Here is a 25,381-nt window from a genome sequence, read left to right as displayed (position 1 = left end):
TAGCCGGCCCATTGTTCGCACCAGTGTGTGGTTTTCCTTATGCAAACCACACCACCCTGGCTCCAGTTTTTTCTTCTTCTTAATGTAGCATTTCTCATCTGATTGTTCGGAAAGGGATTTGTTACCTGCAACTAAAGGGTCTAAATACTCTAAAAGCACCAAATACTGGTTGATCTTAGAAGCTAAGAGGGGTCAGCCCTGGCTAATTCTTGAGCGAGAGTCCACCAATGAATGCCAAGTGCTTTGGGTTGGCAAAAAATATCTTATAACATTCCATGCCTAAGAAAGCCCTCTGAAAAATTATTGGTAATCAACAGTTGATCTGAAGGATATATACAACCATGAAGGAAACAGACAGAAACTGTGTCCAAACAGGATTGAATGTGTGTGTATGTATGTATGTATGTATGTATATATGTACAGTATTTATATTCTGCCCTTCTCACCTTGCAGGGGAGTCAGGGTAGATCATAGAACACATATATGGCAAACATTCAATACCAATTATACAATGACAAGACAGACAACAGATATAGGTGTGTGTGTGTGTCTATATATATACATATATATATATAGAGAGAGAGAGAGAGAGAGGCTTTCCCATCTTTTGGCGGTTTTGGGGGCTATGCTCAGTGAGGACATGGACCAACAGATCCATAGAATCACAGAGTTGGAAGATTGTGGCACAGCTGGCTGCGTGTCAGCTGCATTAAGATCACTCTCACCAGAAGGTCATGAGTTCGAAGCCAGTCTGGGTCGGAGTGAGTGTCCGACCAATTGTGTAGCTTGTTGTCGACCTTTGCAACCTGAAAGACAGTTGCATCTGTCAAGTAGGAAAATTAAGTACCACCTATGTGTGGGGAGGCTAATTTAACTAATTTATGAGGCCATAAAAAGACTCCAGCAAAAAGCACTCCAGCAAAGCATGCGGGGAATGCGGAAGTACTTCATCAGTGTCACAGATGAACAATGAAAGCGACAGTCAGAAAAAAGTTAAACAGCCTCTGTGTATGTCTGTATACGTTGTATGTCTAATTGGCATTGAATGTTTGCCATATATGTGTACATTGTAATCCGCCCTGAGTCCCCTGCGGGGTGAGAAGGGCGGAATATAAATGCTGTAAATAAATAAATAATAAATAAGAGACCACAAAGGCCATCTGGTCCAATACACAAGGATAGATGGCCACACAATCCATGTGTAAAAACCTCCAGAGAAGGAGACATCACCACACTCCGAGGAAGCATAATTCACTGCTGGACAGCTCTTACCATCAGGAAGTTCTTCCTAATGTTTAGGTGGGTTTCTCCCCCCTCACCCTTGCAATTTGAATCCATTGCTCTGTATCCTAGTATCCTGAGTAACAGAAAACAAGCTTGCCTCCTCTTCAATGGGACATCCTTTTGAATATTTAATCATGGCTATCATGTCCCTCTCAGCCTTCTGCCCTCCAAGCTAAATATACACAGCTCCCTAAACTGCTCCAAAGTTTGTTTGCCGTGTATGTGTGCATTGTGATCCGCCCTGAGTCCCCTCAGGAGTGAGAAGGCCGAATATAAATACTGTAAATAAAATAAAATAAATAGTAAGAGCTGCTTGAACACGGAATATACTGCCTTGGAGTATGGTAGGATCTCCTTCTTGGTAGTGTTTTAAAGAGAGGCTGGATGGCCATCTGCCATGAATGCTTTCATTGTCTATTCCTTCAGGTCAGGAGACTGGACTGGATGGCTTTTGGGATATCTTCCAGCTTTGTGATTCAACAGAGATCAGGACTTCCAACATTTACAGGGAGGTGTGTTTGACAGGTGAGGAGCAATTATAATAAATGCTACATTATCTTGTTGCTGTTGTGCCTCCATTTCTCCCTCCTACACACAGCCGCTGTCAACGTAGAGCATCCCCACAGAGTCCCCAGAGCATCTGGATAATGTATTTATTGTCACATGATGTGACAACATCCCTATACAGTCTCCAGGCAGTGCAGGTGAGCTTCGGTGGAATTATCTCATTTTTATCCTCGGAAGAACCCTGTGAGGTTAGGCGAGGCAAGGTTGTCACTTGTCCAAGGTCACGCTATCTAATGGCAGCAGCGTGGATTTTGTGAACCATCCAAAACCAACACAATGAAATCCAGAATCTCCTGAAGCTCTGATCATTGGAATCAAACATGCTGCTTAAGAATTCAAATCATCAGCTCACTGCCAATCCAACACTGTACTTTTAAATACTATATATATATGCACAACACTGAAGATTTGCTTATTCTCAGAGGAGCTCTTCTCTCTGCTTCTGAAATCTAGACATGCTTCTCTCCAAATCATGGAGAGATCCCACAAGAAGTCTCCTCTGCCCTTTCCATCTGCTTAATTTTACACTTGATTCAGCAGTGTAACAGAATTACACAGAGCCATTAAAACCTACAAGAAATGATACCATATAGGTGTAGATCAGAGACCCCAGAGTGGGTTAAAGCATTGAGCTGCTGAACTTGCTGATCGAAAGGTTGCAGGTTCGAATTTGGGGAGCGGGGTGAGCTCCTGCTGTTAGCCCCAGCTTCTGCCAACCTAGCAGTTCGAAAACATGCAAATGTGAGTAGATTAATAGGTACCTCTCCAGCAGGAAGGTAATGGTGCTTCATGCAGTCATACCAGCCACATGACATTGGAGTTGTCTACGGACAACGGCAGCTCTTCGGCTTAGAAATGGAGATGAGCACCACCCCTCAGATTTGGACACGTCTGGACTTAATGTCAGGGGAAAACCTTTCCCTAGGTGTAGATCAGTGGTTCTTCTAATGCTGCAGCCCTTTAAAACAGTTCCTCATGTTGTGGTGACCCCCATCCATAAAATTATTTTCGCTGCTACTTCGTAACTATAATTTCGCTACTGTTCTGAATCATAATGTAAATATCCAATATACAGGATATATTTTCATTCACTGGACCAAATTTGACACAAATATCTGATACACCTAAGTTTGAATACTGGTGGGGTTGGGTGGGGGATTGATATTTTCATTTGGGAGCTGAAATTTATAGTTCACCAACAATCAAAGAGCATTCTGAACTCCGCCAATGATAGAATTGGGCCAAACTTGGCATGTAGAACTCCCTTTTTTCGTGTCAGGAGTGACTTGAGAAACTGCAAGTCACTTCTGGTGTGAGAGAATTGGCCGTCTGCAAGGACGTTACCCAGGGGGTACCCAGATGTTTTGATGTTTTACCATCTTTGTGGGAGGCTTCTCTCATGTCCCTGCATGCAGAGCTGAAGCTGACAGAAGGAGCTCATCCGCACTCTCTCTGGATTCAAACCTGCGACCTGTCAGTCAACAGTCCTGAAGGCACAAGGGCTTAACCCATTGAACCACCAGGGGCTCCTATGACTAGCAGAAAAATTCTAGAAGGGTTTGGAGGGCAGAGACCTTGAGTTTTGGAGTTGTAGTTCACCTACATCCAAGGAGCACCGTGGACTCTAACTATGATGGATTTGGACCAAACTTGGCATAAATACTCAATATGCTCAAATGTGAACACAGGTACAGTTTGGGGAAAATAGACTTGACATTTGGGAGTTGTAGCTGTTGAGCTTTATAGTTCAGCTACAATCAGAGAGCATTCTGAACCCCACCAATGATAGAATTGGGCCAGACTTCCCACACAGAAGTCCCATGACCAACAGAAAATACTGTGTTTTCTGATGGTCTTTGGTGACCCCTTTGATACCCCCTCATGACCCCTCAGGGGTCCCGACCCCCAGGTTGAGAAACGCTGCTATAAAACATGTTGACATTTTATGAGCTGGGATAATATCAAGGAGCTCTCGAAATATACTTTGGTATCCTTTTAAAAAGTAAGTGCACACACTTTAAAGTCATGGTTTTGATACTTTTCATTTGTTAAGCTGTTGCTCTCTGGAGCTTCTTGGGTGGTTGAGGTACTGGAACAGCAACTTACCAAATCTGGTCATAGGAGTAATAGGAAAGAGAACAGTTTGAATGCTACAATAAATAAATGTAACTTATTGAACCAAAATATTCATAGAGGTGGGAGCTCCCAAGTGTAATTGATGATTTGCTGTTTCAAGTATTACTCATAAGAATATATAAACCTAACTGTGCTCAGCATCCTGTTTCCTGTGGTGACCAACCAAGAGTGCATTTAAACTACAGAATTATTGCATTACAATTCCACTTCAATTGCCATGATTACAGCCTCTGAAAGCCTGGGATTTGCAGTCGAAGAAAGGCCATTTAGACTTCTCAGGCCCTCACTCAGCCAGCACTCCAGTGCCTCAGCAAACTACAAACCCTAGGATTCAATAGAGTGGAATAATGGCAGTTACAGTGGAATAATAGCACTACAATTCTGTAGTTCTTGGTGGTATGAGCATTTCTCTCTCCTGAGGAATCTGTATAAGGACCAAGTAGCAACAGTAAGAACTGACCATGGAACAACAGACTGGTTCAAGATTGGGAAAGGCGTATGGCAGGGTCGTATACTCTCCCCCAACCTATTCAACTTGTATGCAGAGCACTTCATCTGATGTGCAGGGCTTGAGGAATGCAAGGCTGGGGTGAAAATTGCTGGAAGAAACATTAACAACATTAGATATGCAGATGATACCACTTTGATAGCCGAAAGCGAGGAGGAGCTGAGAAGCCTTCTAATCAAGGTGAAAGAAGAAAGCGCAAAAGCTGGGTTGCAGCTAAACATAAAAAAAAACCAAGATTATGGCAACAAGAATGATTGATAACTGGGAAATAGAGGGAGAAAATGTGGAGGCAGTGACAGACTTTGTATTTCTAGGTGCAAAGATTTCTGCAGACACAGACTGCAGCCAGGAAATCAGGATACACTTAATTCTTGGGAGGAGAGCAATGTCCAATCTTGATAAAATAGTGAAGAGTAGAGACATCACACTGGCAACAAAGATCCGCATAGTGAAAGCAATTGTATTCCCCGTAGTAACCTATGGATGTGAGAGCTGGACCATAAGGAAGGCTGAGCAAAGGAAGAGAGATGCTCTTGAACTGTGGTGTTGGAGGAAAGCTCTGAGAGTGCCCTGGACCCCAAGAAGATCCAATCAGTCCATACTTCAAGAAATAAAGCCTGACTGCTCATTGGAGGGAAGGATAGTTGAGGCCAAGATGAAGTACCTTGGCCACATCATGAGAAGAAAGAAAACTTAGAGAAGGCAATTATGCTGGGGAAAATGGAAGGAAAAAGGAAGAGGATCCGACCAAGGGCAAGATGGATGGATGGTATCCTTGAAGTGACTGGATTGACCTTGAAGGAGCTGGGGGTGGTGACTGCCAACAGGGAGCTCTGGTGTGGACTGGTCCATAAAGTCACAAAGAGTCAGAAATGACTGAATGAATGAACAACAACAATAATTCTGTAGTGTGAAACATCCCTAGAGACCTATGGGGGATTTCACAAGCAGGATGTGAGTGCAAATGAACTCTTCTGTTTCTGTCCTCAAGCTGGTGTCGCCACTACTACTGGCGATACCATGTAGCCCTCATAACCATGTAAATATCAGATATTTACATGACAATTCATAACAGTAGCAAAATTATAGTTATGAAGTAGCAACAAAAATATGGTTGGGGGGTCACCACAACATGAGGAACTGTATTAAAGGGTTGTGGCATAAGGAAGGTTGAGACACACTGCTCTAAGGAGTAAATCTCATTTAATTCAATGGGTCTTCTGAGCAGACATGTACAAGTCTATGTTGAGTTGATCCAAGCTCCCTATGGCTCGCTCGTTGGAATACATTTTAGGAAGTGATTACAAGTCCTGTTTCATTTCTGTAGGAAGGTATATGTCTGTTGGAAACTACAGGATTTCTGAAATGTGTCTGACATTAAACAAGCAATCCAACTCAACTGGTATAATCACATATCACTCCACAGGTATGTTTGCCTTCTGGCCAGAGTTTTACAGGCCTAGCCAGAATGTTACTTTTGTAATCCCCCCATCGCAGGATGTGAAACCAGGGGGAAAATTACAGAGATTGTTGCTGTTGGCCAGGAATCAGCACATTGTCATGGTACACATTTGTACTTGAAGTGTCACAGCAGAAATCAAGTACAGTGGTTCCTTGGTATCTATTGTGCTTTAGTTCAAGGACCCCCTGGATGTCCAAATCTGGAGAGGCTCAGGTCCCATTATATACAATGGCATCACACAATGGCATTCCTTATATAAAAACACGAACAGCTCAAATGAATAGTAGAGGCAGTATGCGGATCTGTGAAATTGGATGAGGCCACAGCAGGATATACTTAGACATTGGTGTAGTGCTTCCCTCGTGGCAAAAATTTTACCCCAGATATTTTCAAACCATGGTTGGTTGAATCTGGAATTTTACCCCAGATATTTTCAAACCATGGTTGGTTGAATCTGTGGACATAGTCCATGATTATGGAGGGCTGCCTGTATCCATGACCAATATAGAGTGAACACATGTGAATGAAAATGTTATCCCACGTTAGATCACTGGGCTATCTACCCATCTTTTGGCTTATGTGAGTCATCTAAATTAGAACTTTTTCTCATTCATAAAATCATAGAGTTGGAAGAGACCTCATGGGCCATCCAGTCCAACCCCCTGCCAAGAAGCAGGAAAATAGCATCCAAAGCACCCCTGACAGATGGCCATCCAGCCTCTGCTTAAAGCCTCCAAAGAAGGAGCCTCCACCACACTCCAGGGCAGAGAGTTCCACTGCTGAACAGCTCCCACAGTTAGGAAGGTCTTCCTCATGTTCGGGTGTAGTTTGAAGCCATTGTTCCATTGTGTCCTAGTCTCCAGGGCAGCAGAAAACAAGCTTGCACCCTTCTAGTTGCTGAGATTTAGAGTTCACCTGTGTGTATATGTATGCAGATGAGAATGGTTCAACATTCAGAGGATTATAGGTTCCGCACCCTTGCATTAGGGAGTGGTTGATATGGTAATGAACCTTTTCTTTGGTACCCCCTAGTCTGATTCTGTGCAGTTATGTAGTTGCCTCCTCTGAATTTTGAAGTTTTCTCCCAGCACAGGACTCCAAAGCAGCTTTTCTGATAGTCTAGCTCAGTGGTTCTCAACCTTCCTTATGCCGTGACCCCTTCATACAGTTCCATATGTTGTGGTGACCCCGCAACCACAAAATTATTTTTGTTGCTACTTCATAACTGTAATTTTGCTACTATTATGAATTGTAATGTAAATATCTGATCTGCAGGATGTAGTTTCATTCACTGGATGAAATTTGGCACAAATACTGAATATGCCCAAATTTGAATACTGGCGGGATTGTGAGGAATTGATTTTGTCATTTGGGAGTTGTGGTTGCTGGGATTTATAATTAATCTACAATCAGAGAGCATTCTGAACTCCACCCATGATGGAATTGAACGAAACTTGGCACACAGAACTCCCATGACCAACAGAAAATACTGGAAGGGTTTGGTGGGTATTGACCTTGAGTTTTGGAGTTGCAGTTTACCTACATCCAGAGAGTACTGTGGACTCAAACAAGGAAGGATCTGGACCAAACTTGGCAGGAATACTCAATATGCCCAAACATAAACACTGGTGGAGTTTGGGTAAAATATACATTTGGGAGTTGTGGTTACTGGGATTGACAGTTCACCTACAATCAAAGAGCATTCTGAACCCCACAAATGAGAGAATGGAGCCAAACTTGGCACACAGAACCCCCATGACCAACAGAAAATACTGTGTTTACTGATGGTCTTTGGCAACCCCTCTGACACCCCCTCGTGACCCCCAGGTTATGAAATGCTGCTCTAGAGAGCTACACATTCAGTATCCTGGTACTAAAGAACTTTACAATTTCTGAATGGCACTAGGTTCAAAAGATGAGACAATCTGTGCATGGAAAGAGTACATTTTTCTCTTGACTGAGGAGACATATACAGATTCTTATTTGCATCCTAGAATAAGAGATAAAGCTACTGGAAGAACAGCATGGCACTTTAGCAGTACTATGAAATCCTGTTGAGGAAATTACGCACACATCCTTGCCATTCCTATGTACTGAGTACGACTGTTACATTTTCCTATAGAGCGACTTCTTTATGGAAAATGTACAATAGCTTGTCTGTCTTCCCTCACCGGGGAGTAAACCCCACTGAAATCAGGAGGGCCTATGTTTGAGTGGACCTATTCAGGTCTTGCACTGTAGCTCTGACAACTGGGGAATCAATCAAATTTAGTCCTGAATTTATTGTCCATGCAGTCAGAGGAAAATCTCATTATATGATAAAACTATTTCTGAGACCTGAAACGATATCTGCACTGCAAGTGAAGCAGGGACGAAAGCAATCTTCAAATGCTAAAACAATCTCTTCTAAAAGAGTGGCACAATGTACGAACAGTAGCATGTAGCAGCGGTCTAAGAGGATGCTAGGCTTTGATAATAATGACTGAGAACTCACACTTCCTCCAACCTCATATCTTCATGCAACTGCGACAAGCAAAATTATATGATCTTTGCATTCTTGGTTTGTAGACCTTTCAGTCATTTCTGAATAATGACAACCTGTCGTTTCCATTCTATGGCCATCCTTATTTATTTATTTACAGTATGTATATTCCACCCTTCTCACCTTGCAGTGGACTCAGGGTAGATTATAATGAACATATAAATGGCAAATATTCAATGCCATTCAACATTCCAGATTTTTCCAGCTTCATGAGGGTATGCTCGATTCTGACCACAGCGGGAGCTGCCGCTTCACCTTCCACTTTTGACACCGAGTCATTTATTGGAAGGTTTGCACATTGTTGGAAGGTTTTATGGCATCATAAATTAGTTAAATTAACCTTCCTGCATAAAGCGGTACCTAAATTTCCTACTTGACAGATACAACTATCTTTTGGGTTGCAAAGGTTGACAGCAAGCTAGACTAATGACCAGAAGCTCACTTCGACCTGGGTTTGCTTCAAACTCATGACCTCTCAGTCAGTAGTGATTTAATGCAGCTAGCTATCATAGAATCATAGAATCAAAGAGTTGGAAGAGACCTCATGGGCCATCCAGTCCAACCCCCTGCCAAGAAGCAGGAATGTTGCATTCAAATCACCCCTGACAGATGGCCATCCAGCCTCTGTTTAAAAGCTTCCAAGGAAGGAGCCTCCACCACACTCCGGGGCAGAGAGTTCCACTGCTGAATGGCTCTCACAGTCAGGAAGTTCTTCCTCATGTTCAGATGGAACATGAGGAACAGCTATCATCTAGCTGCACCACAGCAGGTCCTCAGGCATCCTTAGTGCAGAAAATTGTGAACAAAAATTAGTTCATAGGGTGTTTGCCTTCCTCTGAGGCTGAGAGAGTGTGATGCGACCAAGGTCACTCAGCAGGTTTCCATGGCTGAGCAGAGATTTTAATTCTGACAGCCAGTCTGCCATTAAAACCAACTAGACCATACTGTCTGTCTTTGCTTTTCATGGTTACCAAACAATAAAAAGGTAGTACTTTCCTCATTTTTAACTAGTAATACCCATAATTATTTACCAAACTGGACACAGCATATTGTTTGAGAACACAGAAATGGTGGACCACTTTAACAACCACCATGTCAGACTATACAGAGAAGCCACTGAAATCCACACGCAGTGGACAGTTTCAACAGAAAGGAGGAAACCATAAAAATGAACAAAATCTGGCTACCAGTATTTTAAAAAAATCAGGACAGTAAATAAAGAACAACACTAAAAAACAGGGGAATTCCAGACATGAAACAATCAGGGCCAGCTAACACCTCCCAACAAAGGAGTCCCCCAGGCAGGAAGCAGCCAGGCTTTGAAGCAGCAAGGCCATTCAATGCTAATCAAGATGGCCAATTGCAACATTCACACCTGCCTCCAACAGACAAGGGTTCTTTCTCCCACCTGGTCATTCCACAGCTATATAAACCCCACTTGCCTAGTTCCCAATAGACTCCTCAACCTCTGAGGATGCCTGCCACAGATGTGGGCGAAACGTCAAGAGAGAATGCTTCTGGTTTGCCACTGCCTTCATCTGTAAAAGAGAGACGGTGACGTGCTCAAGCTCACCCAGTGAGTTTCCAGGGCCAAGCAGGAATTCAAACTGAAACCACTAGGCCACAACAGCTTATAGACATTAATTACCAACAACATAGCAGTACGTCTTGAATAATACACAGGACAGTTATGAAAACTTTTTGAAGACTACTCTCAACCTATAATTATTATCTTCCCCACTGGCCATCACTTTCTTCCTAGCAGGTGACAACAGTGTTGGGATTTATTTTTGCTTTCTTTACTTAATTCCAGAAATAGCCCTCCCTCTCCCATTTCTCCACCCTTGATTTATTGATTCGTCCTGACAAACCGAAATAGCAAGAAGTCTGCAAACAAGTTTAGACTACAGAGTATGTCTTCAAATGGTCTGTGGTCTTATTGCAATTCCAGAGGGTGTTCTAAAGGTTCATCTGCACCTTAGGAGGAGTGCAGTTTGACACCACTTTGACTGTCATGGCTCAGTGCAATGGGATCGTGAAAGTATGTACAGATTTCTGTTGGTGGTACTAAAATGTGTGTGAGTTTTACAATGGATTGCATTTTAGAATCGAACAAAATATGGGTTTCTTCATTTATAGTCAGTTCTCCCTCTTACAGCAGTTCCATGATTCCATAGCACTGAGGCTGGGATGTTAAAGTGGTGTCAAAGGGCATTTATTCTGGGTTGCTGTGCATTTTCCAGGCTGTATGGCCATGTTCCAGAAGCATTCTCTCCTGACATTTTGCTTGCCTCTATGGCAGGCATGCTCAGAGGTTGTGAGGTCTGTTGAAAACCAGGAAAATTTGGGTTATATTTCTGTGGAATATCCAGGGTGGGAGAAAGAACTCTTGTCTGTTTAAGGCAGGTGTGAATGTTGCAGTTGGCTGCCTTGATTAGCATTTAATAGCCTAGCAGTTTCAAGGTCTGGCTTCTTACTTCCTGGGGGAATCCTTTGCTGGGAAGTGATTAGCTAACCCCAATTATTTCCTGTGTGGAATTTCCCTGTTTTTTTTTAGTGTTGTTCTTTATTTACTGTTATAATGTTTTTTAATACTGGTAGCCAGATTTTGTTCATTTTCATAGTTTCCTCCTTTCTGTTCAAATTGTCCACATACTTGTGGATTTCAGTGGCTTCTCTGTGTAGTCTGACATGGTGGTTGTGAGAGTGGTCCAGCATTTCTGTGTTCTCAAATAATATGCTGTGTTCAGGTTAGTTCATCAAGTGCTTTGCTATGGCTGGTTTCTCTAGTTGGATTAGTCTGCCTTTCCTTTTCTTTAATTTGTGTTTGGACAATGCTGCTGTGTGGTGGTCCCTATGTAGACTTGCCCACAGTTGCATGGTATACAGTAGACTCCTGCAGAAGTGAGAGGATCCCTCTTGTTCTTTGCTGAACGTAGCATTTGTTGGATTTTCTTAGTGGGTCTGTAGATCATTTGCAGATTGTGTTTCTTCATCAGCTTTCCTATGTGGTCAGTGGTTCCCTTGATGTATGGTAAGAACACTTTTCCTCTGGGTAGATCTTCATCTTTATTCTGGTGGCTTGTTCATGGCCTTGCAGCTCTTCTGATGTCTGTAGTGGAGTCTCCATTGGCCTGTAGAGCCCAGTTTAGGTGGCTTGGTTCACCTTGGGAGGAGGTGGGGTTTGCAGATTCATTTTGCCAGTGCTTTAATTGTGCTTCTTTTTTGGACTTGGATGATGGTTGGAGTCTTTATGTAGATATCTATAAGGTGTATGTTTTCTGTAAACATTCACACTTGCCTCAGGTAGACAAGAGTTCTTTCTCCCACCCTGGACATTATTCCACAGATATATAAACCCCATTTTCCTAGTTTCCAACAGACCTCACAACCTCTGAGGATGCCTGTCATAGATGCAGGCAAAACATCAGGAGAGAATGATTCTGGAACACGGCCATATAGCCTATAAAACTCACAGCAACCTAATGATTGTGGCCATGAAAGCCTTCCACAAGCCATTAAAATCCACAAGAAAGGAAGAAACCATGAAAATGAACAAAATCTGGCTACCAGTATTAAAAAAACTCTAAAATTATAACAGTAAATAAAGAACACAGGGGAACTTCAGACAAGAAACAACCAGAAACACCTAATTACCTCCCAACAAAGGATTCTCCCAGGCAGTAAAAGGTCACTCCTAAAAACTGCCAGGCCATCAAATGCTAATCAACGTTAAAACATTCACACCTATCTCCAACAGACAAGAGTTCTTTCTCCCACTCTGGACTTTCCACAGATATAGAATATATATTTTTCCTAGTTTCCAACAGACCTCACCACCTCTGAGGATGCTTGCCATGGATGCAGGCAAAATGTCAGGAGATAATGCTTCTAGACCATGGCTGTAGAGCCCGAAAAACCTACAACAGCCCTTCCACAAGCCATTTATTCTCTATCTACAGCAACTTAAGCGGGTGAGGGAGGAAAGGAAGGGACCGGAGAGTGTTAGAAACGGTGGGAGTTGAAGTCCAAAACAAAAGGCTTTCCCATTCCTGACATAGATGCACTTTGGAAAAGTAATCCCACTGAGGACCTTTGGCAAACTCTCCTCCCCAAGGAACAACAACTCACAGCAACCCAGAACAAGAACTGAAGCTTCTTCCAGGGCACATCTCAAGTTTGTTGACATTTCAGAAGGCGAGGAATACCTAAGTTGGAGGAAGGGGCTTGCAAAGGGGGATGAGAAGCCCTAACAGTGCCAGGCAAGCTCCAGCATCGCCTTCACCGCCTGCAGAGAGAAGGAGCCGCTTGGCAGCCAGGGCGCTTCTCTCCCAAGACCTGGGGATGGGGTTCCCCTTTTCCACCCTCCCTCCATCCGCTGCCCACCCCTCTGCACGACCCTCCCCTGGATTTCCCCCTCTTTCCAGCCCCGCCAACCCAAAGGGGAGGCTTGGAAAGGAGAGGAAACCAGAGGCGAGGAATGGCGCAAAGCCTTTTCCAGCGCGCAACGCTTGGCGCTTTGACAGCCTTTTGCGCGACTCGACCCGCACTTTGGGGCATCCCGCCTTGGCTAAAAGCGGAAAAGAGGAATGCAAGAGGGGCAAAGGGAACCCCCTTCCTCCTCCCGGAATGAACAGAATGCCAGGGAGTATGATTCCCCCCTTTCTTTTACCTCCTGCCCAAATCATAGCAACTTCGCGGCGTCTTAAGCTTGGCCCATGGGTTCGACGTCTCCAGAGCTGCCTCCTCCTCCTCCTCCTTTTCCTCCTTCTCTTCCTTTCTCCTCCTTCCTTTCCCCAACCCCGTCCGGTCCCTGGAAGGCTACGGCGCCCAGGCAGCAGGGACTCGGCTTCCCAAAGTAATCCTACCCGGGGAAAAGCCCGCCGCGCCCTCCGAGGCCGGCGCCTGCCAGGTCCTAGCGCGCCTCGCCACCGCCCAGGGCTTCTCCAAGGCGCCCCTCCACGCTCTCCACTGACAGCGCCGGGATTCCCCTTTAATGGCTGCCCATCCATCCCATGGCATCCCAGGGCTTGTGGTTTGGAAGGGGCATCCCACATCCCCAGCCTGAGAGGCATCCAGTGCCTCACCAAGGATGCATCTACGCCAGGAAACCCTGGAATGATTTCAGAAGCTTGGATTTGGAAAACAGAGTCAATAGGTTCTTGTGGGTTTTTTCGGGCTATAGGGCCATGTTCTAGAGGCATTTCTCCTGATGTTTCGCCTGCACCTATGGCAAGCATCCTCAGAGGTAGTGAGGTCTGAACATGGCCCTATAGCCCGAAAAAACCCACAAGAACCTAGTGATTCCATCCATGAAAGCCTTCGACAATACAGAAATAGTCAACTTCTTACACCAGCCAACATGCATTTTGGGGCCTCAAAGATTAGTCATATTTCTGGGAATATATGACTTGCTGATTCCAAGACTGGCAACTGTTTCCCCCTATCACAGGCACAGGTGATTTGGACTTCAACTCTCACAATTCCTCAAGCCTCAGGCCCCTTCCTTTTCCTCCTCAGCCGCTTAAGTGGTTAGGAATTGTAGGAGTTGAAGTCCAAAACACTTGGAGGGACTGGTGTTTTTGGTCTTCCTTGGTATCTGTCTTCCATTGTTTTTATGTCTTGGTGAAATTTCTCACCTTGGTCTTAAGTCACTTCCATATCGAAGAAGCTAGCACAGATGTGGTCTATCCAATGCAATGTTCTGAATCAGCACCCCAAATGACCAAACCAAATCTAAAGCTGACCAAAAACTGATTGGTACTAATGTTGAAGAGTAGTCCCTGGTCAAGATGGTCCCTGGTCAAGTGGTCCCTGTTAAGGTGGTCTCTGGTCAAAGTAGTCCCTGATCAAAGTGGTCTCTGGTCAAAGTGGTTCCTGGTCAAGGTGGTCCCTGGTCAAGGTGGTCCCTGGTCAAGGTGGTCCCTGGCCAAAGTGGTCCCAATCAAGGTGGTCCCTGGTCAAGGTGGTCCCTGGTCAGAGTGGTCCCTAGTCAAAGTGGTCCCTGGCCAAAGTGGTCTCTGGTCAAAGTGGTCCCTGGTCAAAGTGGTCTCTGGTCAAAGAAGTCCCTAGTCAAAGTGGTCCCTAGTCAAGGTGGTCCCTGGTCAAAGTGGTCCCTGGTCAAAGAAGTCCCTGGCCAAAGTGGTCTCTGGTCAAAGAAGTCCCTAGTCAAAGTGGTCCCTAGTCAAGGTGGTCCCTGGTCAAAGTGGTCCCTGGTCAAAGAAGTCCCTGGCCAAAGTGGTCTCTGGCCAAAGAGGTCTCTGGTCAAAGTCGTCCCTGGCCAAAGTGGTCCCTGGCCAAAGAGGTCCCTGGCCAAAGAGGTCCCTGGTCAAAGTCGTCCCTGGCCAAAGTGGTCTCTGGCCAAAGTGGTCCCTGGTCAAAGTGGTCTCTGGTCAAAGAAGTCCCTAGTCAAGGTGGTCCCTGGTCAAGGTGGTCCATGTTAAAGTGGTCCCTGTTAAAGTGGTCTCTGGTCAAAGTGGCCCCTGGTCAAGTGGTTTCTGTTCAAAGTGGTTTCTGTTCAAAGTGGTCCCTGGTCATGTGGTCCCTGGTCAGAGTGGTCCCTGGTCAAAAAAAGGTTGGGAACCACTGGTGCAGATGCACCCAAAGACATTTTGGAGATACATACAGTATGATCCCCATATCCACAGTGGATATGTTCTTAGATTTCATATGGATGCACAAAACCATGGGTGATTGTGAAATGAAGGACATTTGGCCCAGGAAGAGTCAGGCTGGAAGACCTCAAACATGCCCAGAAAGGACATTTTTGGTCAGATGTGGATAAATGAAACCATGGATATGGGGATTCTATTGTATAAATGATAAAATATTATAGCAACAGAAGAAGGTTGCCTTGACACAGCTTTCAATCAGTCCTTATTACAGCAAACACAGATGGTGGCTTCCAAAAGGATAGTGGCTGAGAACAAGAGGGAATAGGAATATGAAATAAATCGATATAATAAAATCCAGCGAGTGTAATCTCTGACTCATCCATAGCACAGAGTCCAATGATGGTGTTTAGTTATTGTGGGATGTAGAATGACAGCTGAGAAAGAAAAATGGAAGGTGGATGGGGGTTAATGAATGGAGAAAGCGGTTCTTTTAGGGAGAAGGGAAAACAGCAAAGCTTTGTTGGAAATGTCTCATGCTGGGCCTCACAATTATTATATCAGTGTCATCCACAGCAATTAGATTTGGATTTAGTGTGTATGTACTAGACTGACTCATTTAATTGTTTGTAACAAACAATGTGCTTTGCCCACACAAGAACCACTCAAGGTTTCTTGCTATCTGAACGAAACAAACAACAACAAATGGCATTCTCCAGTAGAACAAAATTACTTATTTAATTGCCTAGTAGAAAAGCCATCATAGTGTAGTATTTTGATCACTGAGTTACAATGCTAGAGTCCAGGTTTGAATCTCTGTTTTGCTATGGAAACCCACTTGGGCAAGTCACATTCTCTCAGGGTGCGTCTACATTGTAGACTTAATGCAGTTTGACACTACTTTGAACTGCCATGGCTCACTGCTATGAAATCATGGGATCGTTTTGCAAGGCTTCTCTGCCTGTCCAATAAGCCCATATCATTGAGCCATGGCAGTTACTGGAGTGTCAAGCTGTGGTTTTGTTCTAGAATGCATATTACCATGAACTTCTCTTGACCCAAATCACAGCTTACTCTTAGGTGAACATAATAATAATAATAATAATAATAATAATAATAATAATAACAACAATAACAAAAACAACAAACAAACAAACGCCATCAAAGCCAGAATTAAAAAGTCGATGACAGATCCCAAATGTAGATGTAGGAAGCAGATGAAACAATAGATCACATCCTCAGCTGCTGCAAGAAGATCGTGCAGACAGACTACAAGCAGAGGCATAACACCGTTGCCCAGATGATTCATTAGAACTTGTGCCACAAATACCATCTGCCTGAGACAAAGAACTGGTAGGATCGCAAGCCTTAAAAGATTACAGAAAATGAACACATCAAACTACTCTGGGACTTCTGGATTCAGACAGAGTTTGGGAGCACAATACTCCTGACCTCACAATCGTGTTAAAAAACAAAGTATGGATTGTCGATGTTGCAATCCCAGGCGACAGCAGGATTGAAGAGAAACAACTGGAAAAAATGACACATTATGAGGATTTAAAGATCGAACTGCAAAGACTCTGGCACAAGCCAGTCAAGGTGGTCCCAGTGGTGTTTGGCACACTGGGTGCAGTGCCTAAAGACCTTGGCCTGCATTTGAACACAACCGGCGCTGACAAAATTACCATCTGCCAGCTGCAGAAGGCCACCTTACTGGGATCTGCACACATTATTTGCCAATACATCACACAGTCCTAGACACTTGGGAAGTGTCTGACGTGTGATCCAATACAACAGCAGCAGAGTAATCTTGTTTGCTGTGGACTCATCTTGTTGTGTTTCTAATAATAATAATAATCATCATCATCATCATCATCATCATCATCATCTTTATTTATACCCCGCCACCATCTCCTCACAGGGGACTCAGGGCAGCTAACATGAGGCCAAACCCAAAATTACAGTACAGCAAAATAGTCCACACAAGCAAATAATACTTCAAAATAAAAAAAAATGAAATAACAAAGTATAACAAAATATAAAATAAACAAAAGTAAAATAACTTGATAGAGAAATAAAACACAGTGGGCGGGCCAAATGCAAAGGATAAAATTGATAAAATCCTGGGTGAGATAAGTAAATGGAGAAGAATGTGTCTGAGAGGTGAGCTTAGAAGGGGCGAACAATGGGATTGAGCCTTTATTAAGGACGGGAGAAAGTGCATCATGAGGACAGTACTGTAGTTGGGACGGACATGATATGGGGATATGTGTTCACTTTGTAAAACTACAGCTCCCACAATTCTATAGCATTGAGCCATGGCAGCTTAAATTGGTATCAAATTGCATTGATTCAACACTGTAGATGCACCCCTTATTATGTACTGTGTAGTCCAGTGGTTCTCAACGTGTGAGTCCCCAGATGTTTTGGCCTTCAACTCCCAGAAATCCTAACAGCTGGTAAACTGGCTGGGATTTCTGGGAGTTGAAGGCTAAAACACCTGGGGACCCACACATTGAGAACCACTGGTCTAGTCAACAGCATTTGCAAAGTTTCATCTATAACAGTGGTTCCCAACCTTTTTTTTGACCAGGGACCACTTTCAACATTAGTACCAAAAGGGTAATGAATCAGTTTTTGGTCAACTTTAGATTCAGTTTGGTTATTTGGGGTGCTGATTCAGAAAATTGCATTGGCTAGTCCACATCAGCTCCAGTTTCTGATACAGAACATATGCCATCCAGTAGTTGCCATCTGCTCGTCCATAGAAAACTATATTTAATAATCTAGAGATGATGTAGTAGTAGCAATCTTTAGTGGGTAGTCAGCCTCCCCCCTCCTGACATCTCCATTGCCTCAGCACTATAAGAGGGCTTTGTGAGACCAGTCACTCTCATTGCTGCATGGCAATGGTGTAGTAATGGTGAGGCCGCAGACCATATTTTTGTTCTTGCAGACCACTTGTGGTCCAAGGACCACTGGTTAGGAATCACTGATCTATAAGAAGTATTTAAAGCAAATCCTCACCATTAGCTAGCCTATTCTCATCACATTCTGGTACTAGGCACAGAAAGAAATCTTGTTTTAATACTCCTCTAATTAATAGGCACGATGAAATCTTTGCCATGGTGACCAATGTACATATTTATAGCACATTTCTTGGTGCGCTTTCTCCAATGTACAGAGCCGCGGTTGAAAAGAGCACCCGAAATAAAGATCCGCTCCACATCTGTTTTCTCTATTTGGATGGAGGGTGCTCAATTCTTTCTTTCCCTTAATAATCTGACCTCTTTTGTTTCTGACAAGGGGATGCTGTGAGGCAGATCTCTCCGGCTGCTTGGATTCGTGCCAAGCTCAGATGAGGTCAGAATGGGGGGAAAAGACAGCAAGAAAAATACTGGGCAAAGGGAACATGGAGTGAGCGAGCGCTCGTTCTCACAGCTGGATGGCCACAGAGTAATCCGGACAAACATTTGGGGGGATTGTGTCTTGAAAAGACCATCAAATGGAATTACAGATTTCTCGCTGCAATCGTGCCATGGCAGATGTAAGAATAGCCCAAAGCTTTGACACCTGTCACCAACAGTAAGCTGCGTCTGTGTCTCTTTGCCAGGGCTTTGGTCTGCATGCTGAAGTCTGAGCGGGTGTTGCATCAGCTCCACACCAAGGCACAAAAAAGATCCTTGTAGGAGTTAAATTGTAAGTGCAGGGGTAGGAAACATTTGACAAGCAAGCTTCATAAGGGGCCTAGATCCTACTATACAAACAGCAAAGGAGGAGGCAGAAGAGGAGAAGGAGAAAGATAAAGATGAGGAGGAGGAGGAGGAGAAGGAGAAGAAGAAAACGGGGAAGAGGAGGAGGAAAGGGGAAAGTGATAATGAAGGAAGAGGAGAAGGAGGAATTATTTTAATATTTCGGCATACTCAAAAACAGGAGAACCATATTGCCAACAGGATTCTGGGAGTTATAATCCAAAAAAGTAGTACAGTATGACCCGCATATCCACAGAACATATGTTTTCAAGGCCCTGTGTGGTTACCTGAATCTATGGATAATAGGTAAAGGTAAAGGTAGTCCCCTGACATTAAGTCCAGTCATGTCTGACTCTGGGGTGTGGTGCTCATCTCCATTTCTAAGCCAAAGAGCCAACGTTGTCCGTAGACACCTCCAAGGTCATGTGGCCGGCATGACTGCATGGAGCGCCGTTACCTTCCCGCTGGAGCGGTACCTATTGATCTACTCACATTTGCATGTTTTCGAACTGCTAGGTTGGCAGAAGCTAGGGCTGACAGCGGAAGCTCACACCGCTCCCCGGAATCGAACCTGCGACCTTTCGATCAACAAGCTCAGCAGCTCAGTGCTTTAACCCACTGCGCCACCGGGGGCTCCCCTATGGATAATAACGAGCCCTATATTCTGATTATACTTAGGCCAGAAACATACTATAGAACCACACTAGAGTATGTAGATAGGCTCACAAATACTTCAAGAGCAGGGAATGTTTTTTGGAGTGTATATAAGTGAAACTGTGGATAAGGAGGCCAAACTGTGTTTTTAAGCTTTGGTTTGGATTAATGTCCCGGGGTTCTGACACTCAACCATCAATGAATCACTCAAAATAAAGTCACCAGGATCATACAGAACATGGTATCAATCACAAAACTGCCATAGGGAAAGGATAAGTTCATAAACTATTAATTTTGCGCTGTAGATGCATTCTTCCCAGTTTAGATCCAGGGAAGTCATGCTCCCCCTCTATTATGCCTTGGTCAGACCACACCTGGAAAACTGTGTCCAATTCTGGGCACCACAATTGAAGGGAGATGTTTAGAGGAATGCGGCTAAAATGATCAAGGGTCTGGAGAACAAGCCCTATGAAGAGCGGCTTAAAGAGCTGGGCATATTTAGCCTGAAGAAGAGAAGGCTGAGAGGAGACATGATGGCCATGTATAAATATGTGAGGGGAAGTCATATGGAGAAGGAAGCAAGCTTGTTTTCTGCTGCCGTGGAGACTAGGATGTGGAACAATGGCTTCAAACTACAGGAAAGGGGATTCCACCTGAACATGAGGAAGAACTTCCTAACTGTGAGTGCTGTTCAACATTGGAACTCTCTGCTCCAGAGTGTGATGGAGACTCCTTCTTTAGAGGCTTTTAAGCAGAGGCTGTATGGCCATCTGTCAGGGGTGCTCTGAATGCAATTTTCTTGCTTCTTGGCAGAGGTTTGGACTGGATGGCCCATGAGGCATCTTCCAACTCAATGATTCTATGATTCTTAAGTCTGTTCTTATCTAAAGAGCAGCTAAAAAGCTCCTAGTTGTTCTTCTGGTGGTTTTTTAAAAAACCTTCCATCAGAATTGAATAAGATAGGCATTCAAAGAGAGAACATCTTCAAGAAGGAGTGCCTTCCAATAAAGCAGTGGTTCTCAACCTGGGGTCCCCAGATGTTTTTGGCCTATAGCTCCCAGAAATCCCAGCCAGTTTACCAGCTGTTAGGATTTCTGGGAGTTGAAGGCAAAAAACATCTGGGGACCCCAGGTTGAGAACCACTGCAATAAAGGAATAAGCAAAGTAGGACACTTGGCCACTCCTTAATAGAAGGAGGCTGCATAGCTTTCTTCTGTTCTATGAATCCACCGATGCATCTACATTGTAGAAATCATTCAGTTTGATCCCACTTTAACTGACATGGTCAATGCTGCGGAACTTTGGGAGTTCTAGTTTGGTGAGACACCAGTTTTCTCTAGTAGAGAAGATAAAAAACCTTGTAAAACTACAACTCTCGTGACTGCATAGCATTGAGCAATGGCAGTTAAGGTGGGGTCAAACAGAATTAATTCTGCATTGTAGACGCACCATTTGTTCTTCTATATCTGGAGTTCTTGCTACATATTTCTGATACTCTTGGCTATATATTTTTCACCACTGGCACCCATTACTTATAGGTTAGGGATAAAAAATAATTTGGTAGGTTTGCCCACAACCTAGAAATTACAACATGCATGTAATTAGTTACATTGATATAACAAGGATACAACAAAATTTCCTTTTTAAAACTATGTAACAAGTAAACAAAAATAACAAATAATTGAGTATTTAGTTTGCTACAAAGTTATTGTCAATTGGTGTAAAAAAGTACATGTAGTCCCCAAGTTACAAACAGGATAGGTTCTGTAGATTTGTTCTTAAGTTTGGGTCCAGGCTATTTGTCCAACCGCATCTCCCTATATAGACCATCTCATGCACTGCAGTCAGCAGAGGAGACCCTGCTCTCGTTCCCACCTACATCTCAAGCTTGACTGGTGGGAACAAGAGAGGGGGCCTTCTCCATGATCGCTCCTCATCTCTGGAACTCCCTCTTCCCTAAAGAAATAAAAACACCCCCACCCTCCTCTTCTTTAAGAAACTTTTAAAGATGCACTTATGCAATTTAGCATATGGAGAGGAGGAAGACCAAGATACTACTCCACCGAAATGCTGACAAACCCAGTTGCACTATATGTTGGCTAAGATACATTTTTAATAATCACCTATGTTAGCCATTTTAAATACAATTAACGTTTAACTGTTTTTAATGATATATATTTAATGTTTACACATGTTCTCGTTTATTGACTAAGATGGTTTATTACTACCTACTAGTCCCTATTTCAGCGTTTAGTTATTTAATTATAAGTTCACTTTTAATTATTGTTTATTATTGTATTATTTATTATTTGTATTATTTATTATTTTGTATTATTCCTGATGTTGCTTGTTACGTGTGTGTGTTTGTGTGTGTGTGTGTTTACACGTGTCTGGAGTTACAGTTAAAAATGTATCTGTTCTGACTTACATAGTAATTCAACATAACAACAACAACAACAACAATCTTTATTTCCAGACCGTACCTCTATCCCAAATGGGACTCAGGGTAGTTTACAATACTCTCTCTCTCCATATATATATAATACTATTCTCTCTCTCTCTCTCTCTCTCTATATATATATATATACACACACACACAATACAATACTCTCCCTCTCCCTCCCTCCCTCCCTCTCTCTCTCTCTCTCTATATATATATATACACACACACACAATACTCTACTTTTACAAGTCTCTCTCTCTCTCTCTCTTTCTCTCTCTCTCTCTATATATACACACACACAATACATTACTCTCCCTCCCTCTCTCTCTCTCTCTATATATATATATACATATATATACATACACACACACAATACTCTACATTACAATACTCTCTCTCTCTCTCTCTCTCTCTCTCTCTCTCTCTCTCTATATATATATATATATATATATATATACATGCTTTGGATAGCATAGGAAAGGGTTAGTACCCCTGGGGAGTTTGTTTTGCTGTCTATTCAGGAAATTTTGCCTGAATTCTGTCCCTGTGATAACTGGATTTTGAAAAATTGGGCTGTCTGTGTAAACAAAAATTGGTGATAAAGCATCAGTGGAGATACATTTTCCCCCATGATAACACTTTCAGGAGTTAATTTCTCCTCTAAGGGATAGATTTATCCCACTTCCTGTTGTCTCATCCCTTTTTCTAGCTTCCTGCTGTCTCATCCCTGTTCTTAACAATGAGTCATTTATAAGTTGGATGTTTGTAACTTTGGGAATGCCTGTATGTAATAGTGTTTTGGGTGTTGGATTACAACTCTGGAGTCCAAGGTTTAAATTCCTACTCAACCACAGAAACCCACAGGGTGACCTTGGGAAGTCACATTCTCTTAGCTTCGGAGGAAGATGCCTTGCTAAGAATCCCCTGTGATAAGGTCACCTTGATTCAGAAAAAATATTGAATACTGTTACATGGCACTGTTAAACATTACTCCTGAACAAACATGGCTAGAACTGAGCTATGTTTTACATGCTGCTTTGAGTCTCCATGTAGAAATAAATAAATAAATAATAACAATAACAACAACTTTATTCTTGCACCCCACCTCTATCTCCCCAAAAGGACTCGGGGTAGCTTACATATGACACAAAGTGCCTAAGGCAAAACATAAAATAAACACACACTACATTAAGTAAAGTAAAAACTATAGCCTATAAAAACAATTTAAAACTCAGAAAAAGCTGAGCATAAATAGACATAAACACAAGAACAACAGCTTTCATATACTGGATTACTGCTGTATAGATCCAGGTATAACTGAATAGGACATTATAAATCAGGAATTTGGTGTTTGTTTTTTTCTGTGTCAGGAGCAACTTGAGAAACTGCAAGTCATTTCTGGTGTGAGAGAAATGGCCATCTGCAAGGATGTTACCCAGGAGATGCCTGGATGTTTTGATGTTTTACCATCCTTATGGGAGATTTCTCCCATGTCACCGCTTGGGTAGCTGGAGCTGACAGAGGGAGCTCAACCTGCTCTTCCCGAATTCGAACCACTGACCTTTTGGTCAGCAGTCCTGCTGGCACAAGGGTTTAACCCACTGCGTCACCTGGGACTCAATGGGAATGTGATGGAAATGTTTAGATTGGTGTGAAGAACATCTGACGCTTCTATTTTTCTGCTTTGATGGTTTTTACTGTCCTGTTCTCATATCCTTAACATTATGCGCTCCTCAAATGAAGCCCACAACCCTTTAAAGCTATCCATATTGGTTGCCATCCCTATACATTTTGTAGCATGAACTCCACAGTTTATCCAAGCACAGTCAGTTAAATTATCCATTCATTCTACAGGTGGAATAAGACATATTCCCTTACTTGAAAACCTAGTGATGCTATCATGGCAGGTGGGAAGTTAAAGAGTTCTTTCTAAAATGATGATGATGTGTACAAAAACACTGTATGATTTCCATCATGTTGTTTAGAAAGACTACACCTACACTGTCAAATTAATGTAGTCTGATAGCACTTTAGCCACCATGATGCAATGCTATGAAATCTTGGGAGCTGTAGCTGTACATGGTCTTTAACCTTCTCTACCAAAGGGTGTTGGCGCCTCACCAAACTACAAGTCCTGGGATTCCAAAGCCTGGACCCATGGCAGTTAATGTAGTGTCAAATTATATTAATTCAACAGTGTAGATATAGTTTAGGAATGATTAAATACATCTTATATTTTTTTTAAATCTAGAGGCCTGAAAATCTGTTTAGATACTAATTGTTTTAAGGCTAGTTGTGACCAGGATCCAAATAGCCCTCTTCAAGAAAGTAACCGTTACATATACATAGCTGGGAGCCCTCAGTGGTGCAATAGGTTAAACCTTTGTGCCGGCAAGACTGCTGACCAAAAGGTTAGTGGTTTGAATCCAGGGAGCGGGGTGAGCTCCCATCTGTCAGCTCTAGCTTCTCGTGCAGGGACATGAGAGAAGCCTCCCACAGGATGGTAACACATCCGGGCATCCCCTAGGCAATGTCCTTGTAGACAGCTAGTTCTCGCACACCAGATGTGACTTGCAGTTTCTCAAGTCACTCCTGACATGGAAAAAAAAATCCATGGCCTCTTTAAGAAAGCTAGATTAACATGCAGCCTTCAGCACTGGTGATTGCAAAAGTCAACTCAAAAAAAGTGGAAACCTCATTAAGATATATATCATTTTAAAACCAGTAATACACCATAGTGAGGCATTTGATGTAACAGTTTAAGCATTGGACTATAGCTGTAGAGATCAGTGTCTGAATCCCTGCTCAGCCATGAAGTCCACTCGGTGACCTTGAGCAAGTCACTCTCTCTCAGCCTCAGAGGTAGCCAATTGCAAGCCTTTTCTGAATGAATCACACCAAGGAGACCCTGTATAGGTTCATCTTAGGGTCGGCATAAGTCAGAAATGACTTGAAGGCAAACAACAACAACACTTAGAGAGCACAAAACATGTACAGAGCCAGCCAATATTATGGTCAATTTAAACATCCACAATCTAAATCCAGACCCCATAGTACAAGAAGCAAACCCATTCACTTACCTATCTGACGGGCACCAAAAATTGCTGGAGCACCTTTGGAAACCTCTGCCTCTGTAGGGAAAGCAAAGCAAAGCAATCTCCTGAAAGAACAGCTTGATTCGGGCACAGAAACTGAGCAATGACATTGTCTTAGCCAATCCCAAGTGGCATTTTTTAAGGTCTTCCTCCTTTAGTATGCTGAGGCCGTGCCTAAATCCAGTATTTGATGGAGAGGATGGTAATGAAGATTGAGGGTGGAATGTTATTGTTGATGAAACAGACTTTGCATCAAGCGCACAACATGCTCCATGGCATAGCAATGCTGTTGGGTCCCACCAGCCCACAAACTTTGCTCGGGCCAAG

The 25,381-nt window shown here is 43.2% G+C and overlaps 1 protein-coding gene across 3 annotated transcripts in view; it reads right to left on the bottom strand.

The window, feature by feature from the left end:
- Nucleotides 1–25,381, bottom strand: part of AMOTL1 (angiomotin like 1) — a 118,925-nt gene that overhangs the window by 62,116 nt on the left and 31,428 nt on the right. For 2 of the 3 annotated variants that reach the window (XM_060771093.2, XM_060771094.2), the window contains one exon: nt 25,040–25,090. In XM_060771093.2, the coding sequence (XP_060627076.2) occupies nt 25,040–25,090 (51 nt within the window). Of the gene's footprint in view, nt 1–13,171; nt 13,572–25,039; nt 25,091–25,381 lie in introns of those variants that run through there. The other variant, XM_060771092.2, reaches the window with a different exon arrangement.

This window comes from Anolis sagrei, chromosome 3 (genome assembly GCF_037176765.1).
Source record: "Anolis sagrei isolate rAnoSag1 chromosome 3, rAnoSag1.mat, whole genome shotgun sequence".
In the NCBI taxonomy this organism is placed as follows: Eukaryota; Metazoa; Chordata; class Lepidosauria; order Squamata; family Dactyloidae; genus Anolis; species Anolis sagrei.
The sequence above is the reverse complement of the archived record's forward strand: the minus strand, read 5'-3'. Positions and strand labels throughout refer to the sequence as shown.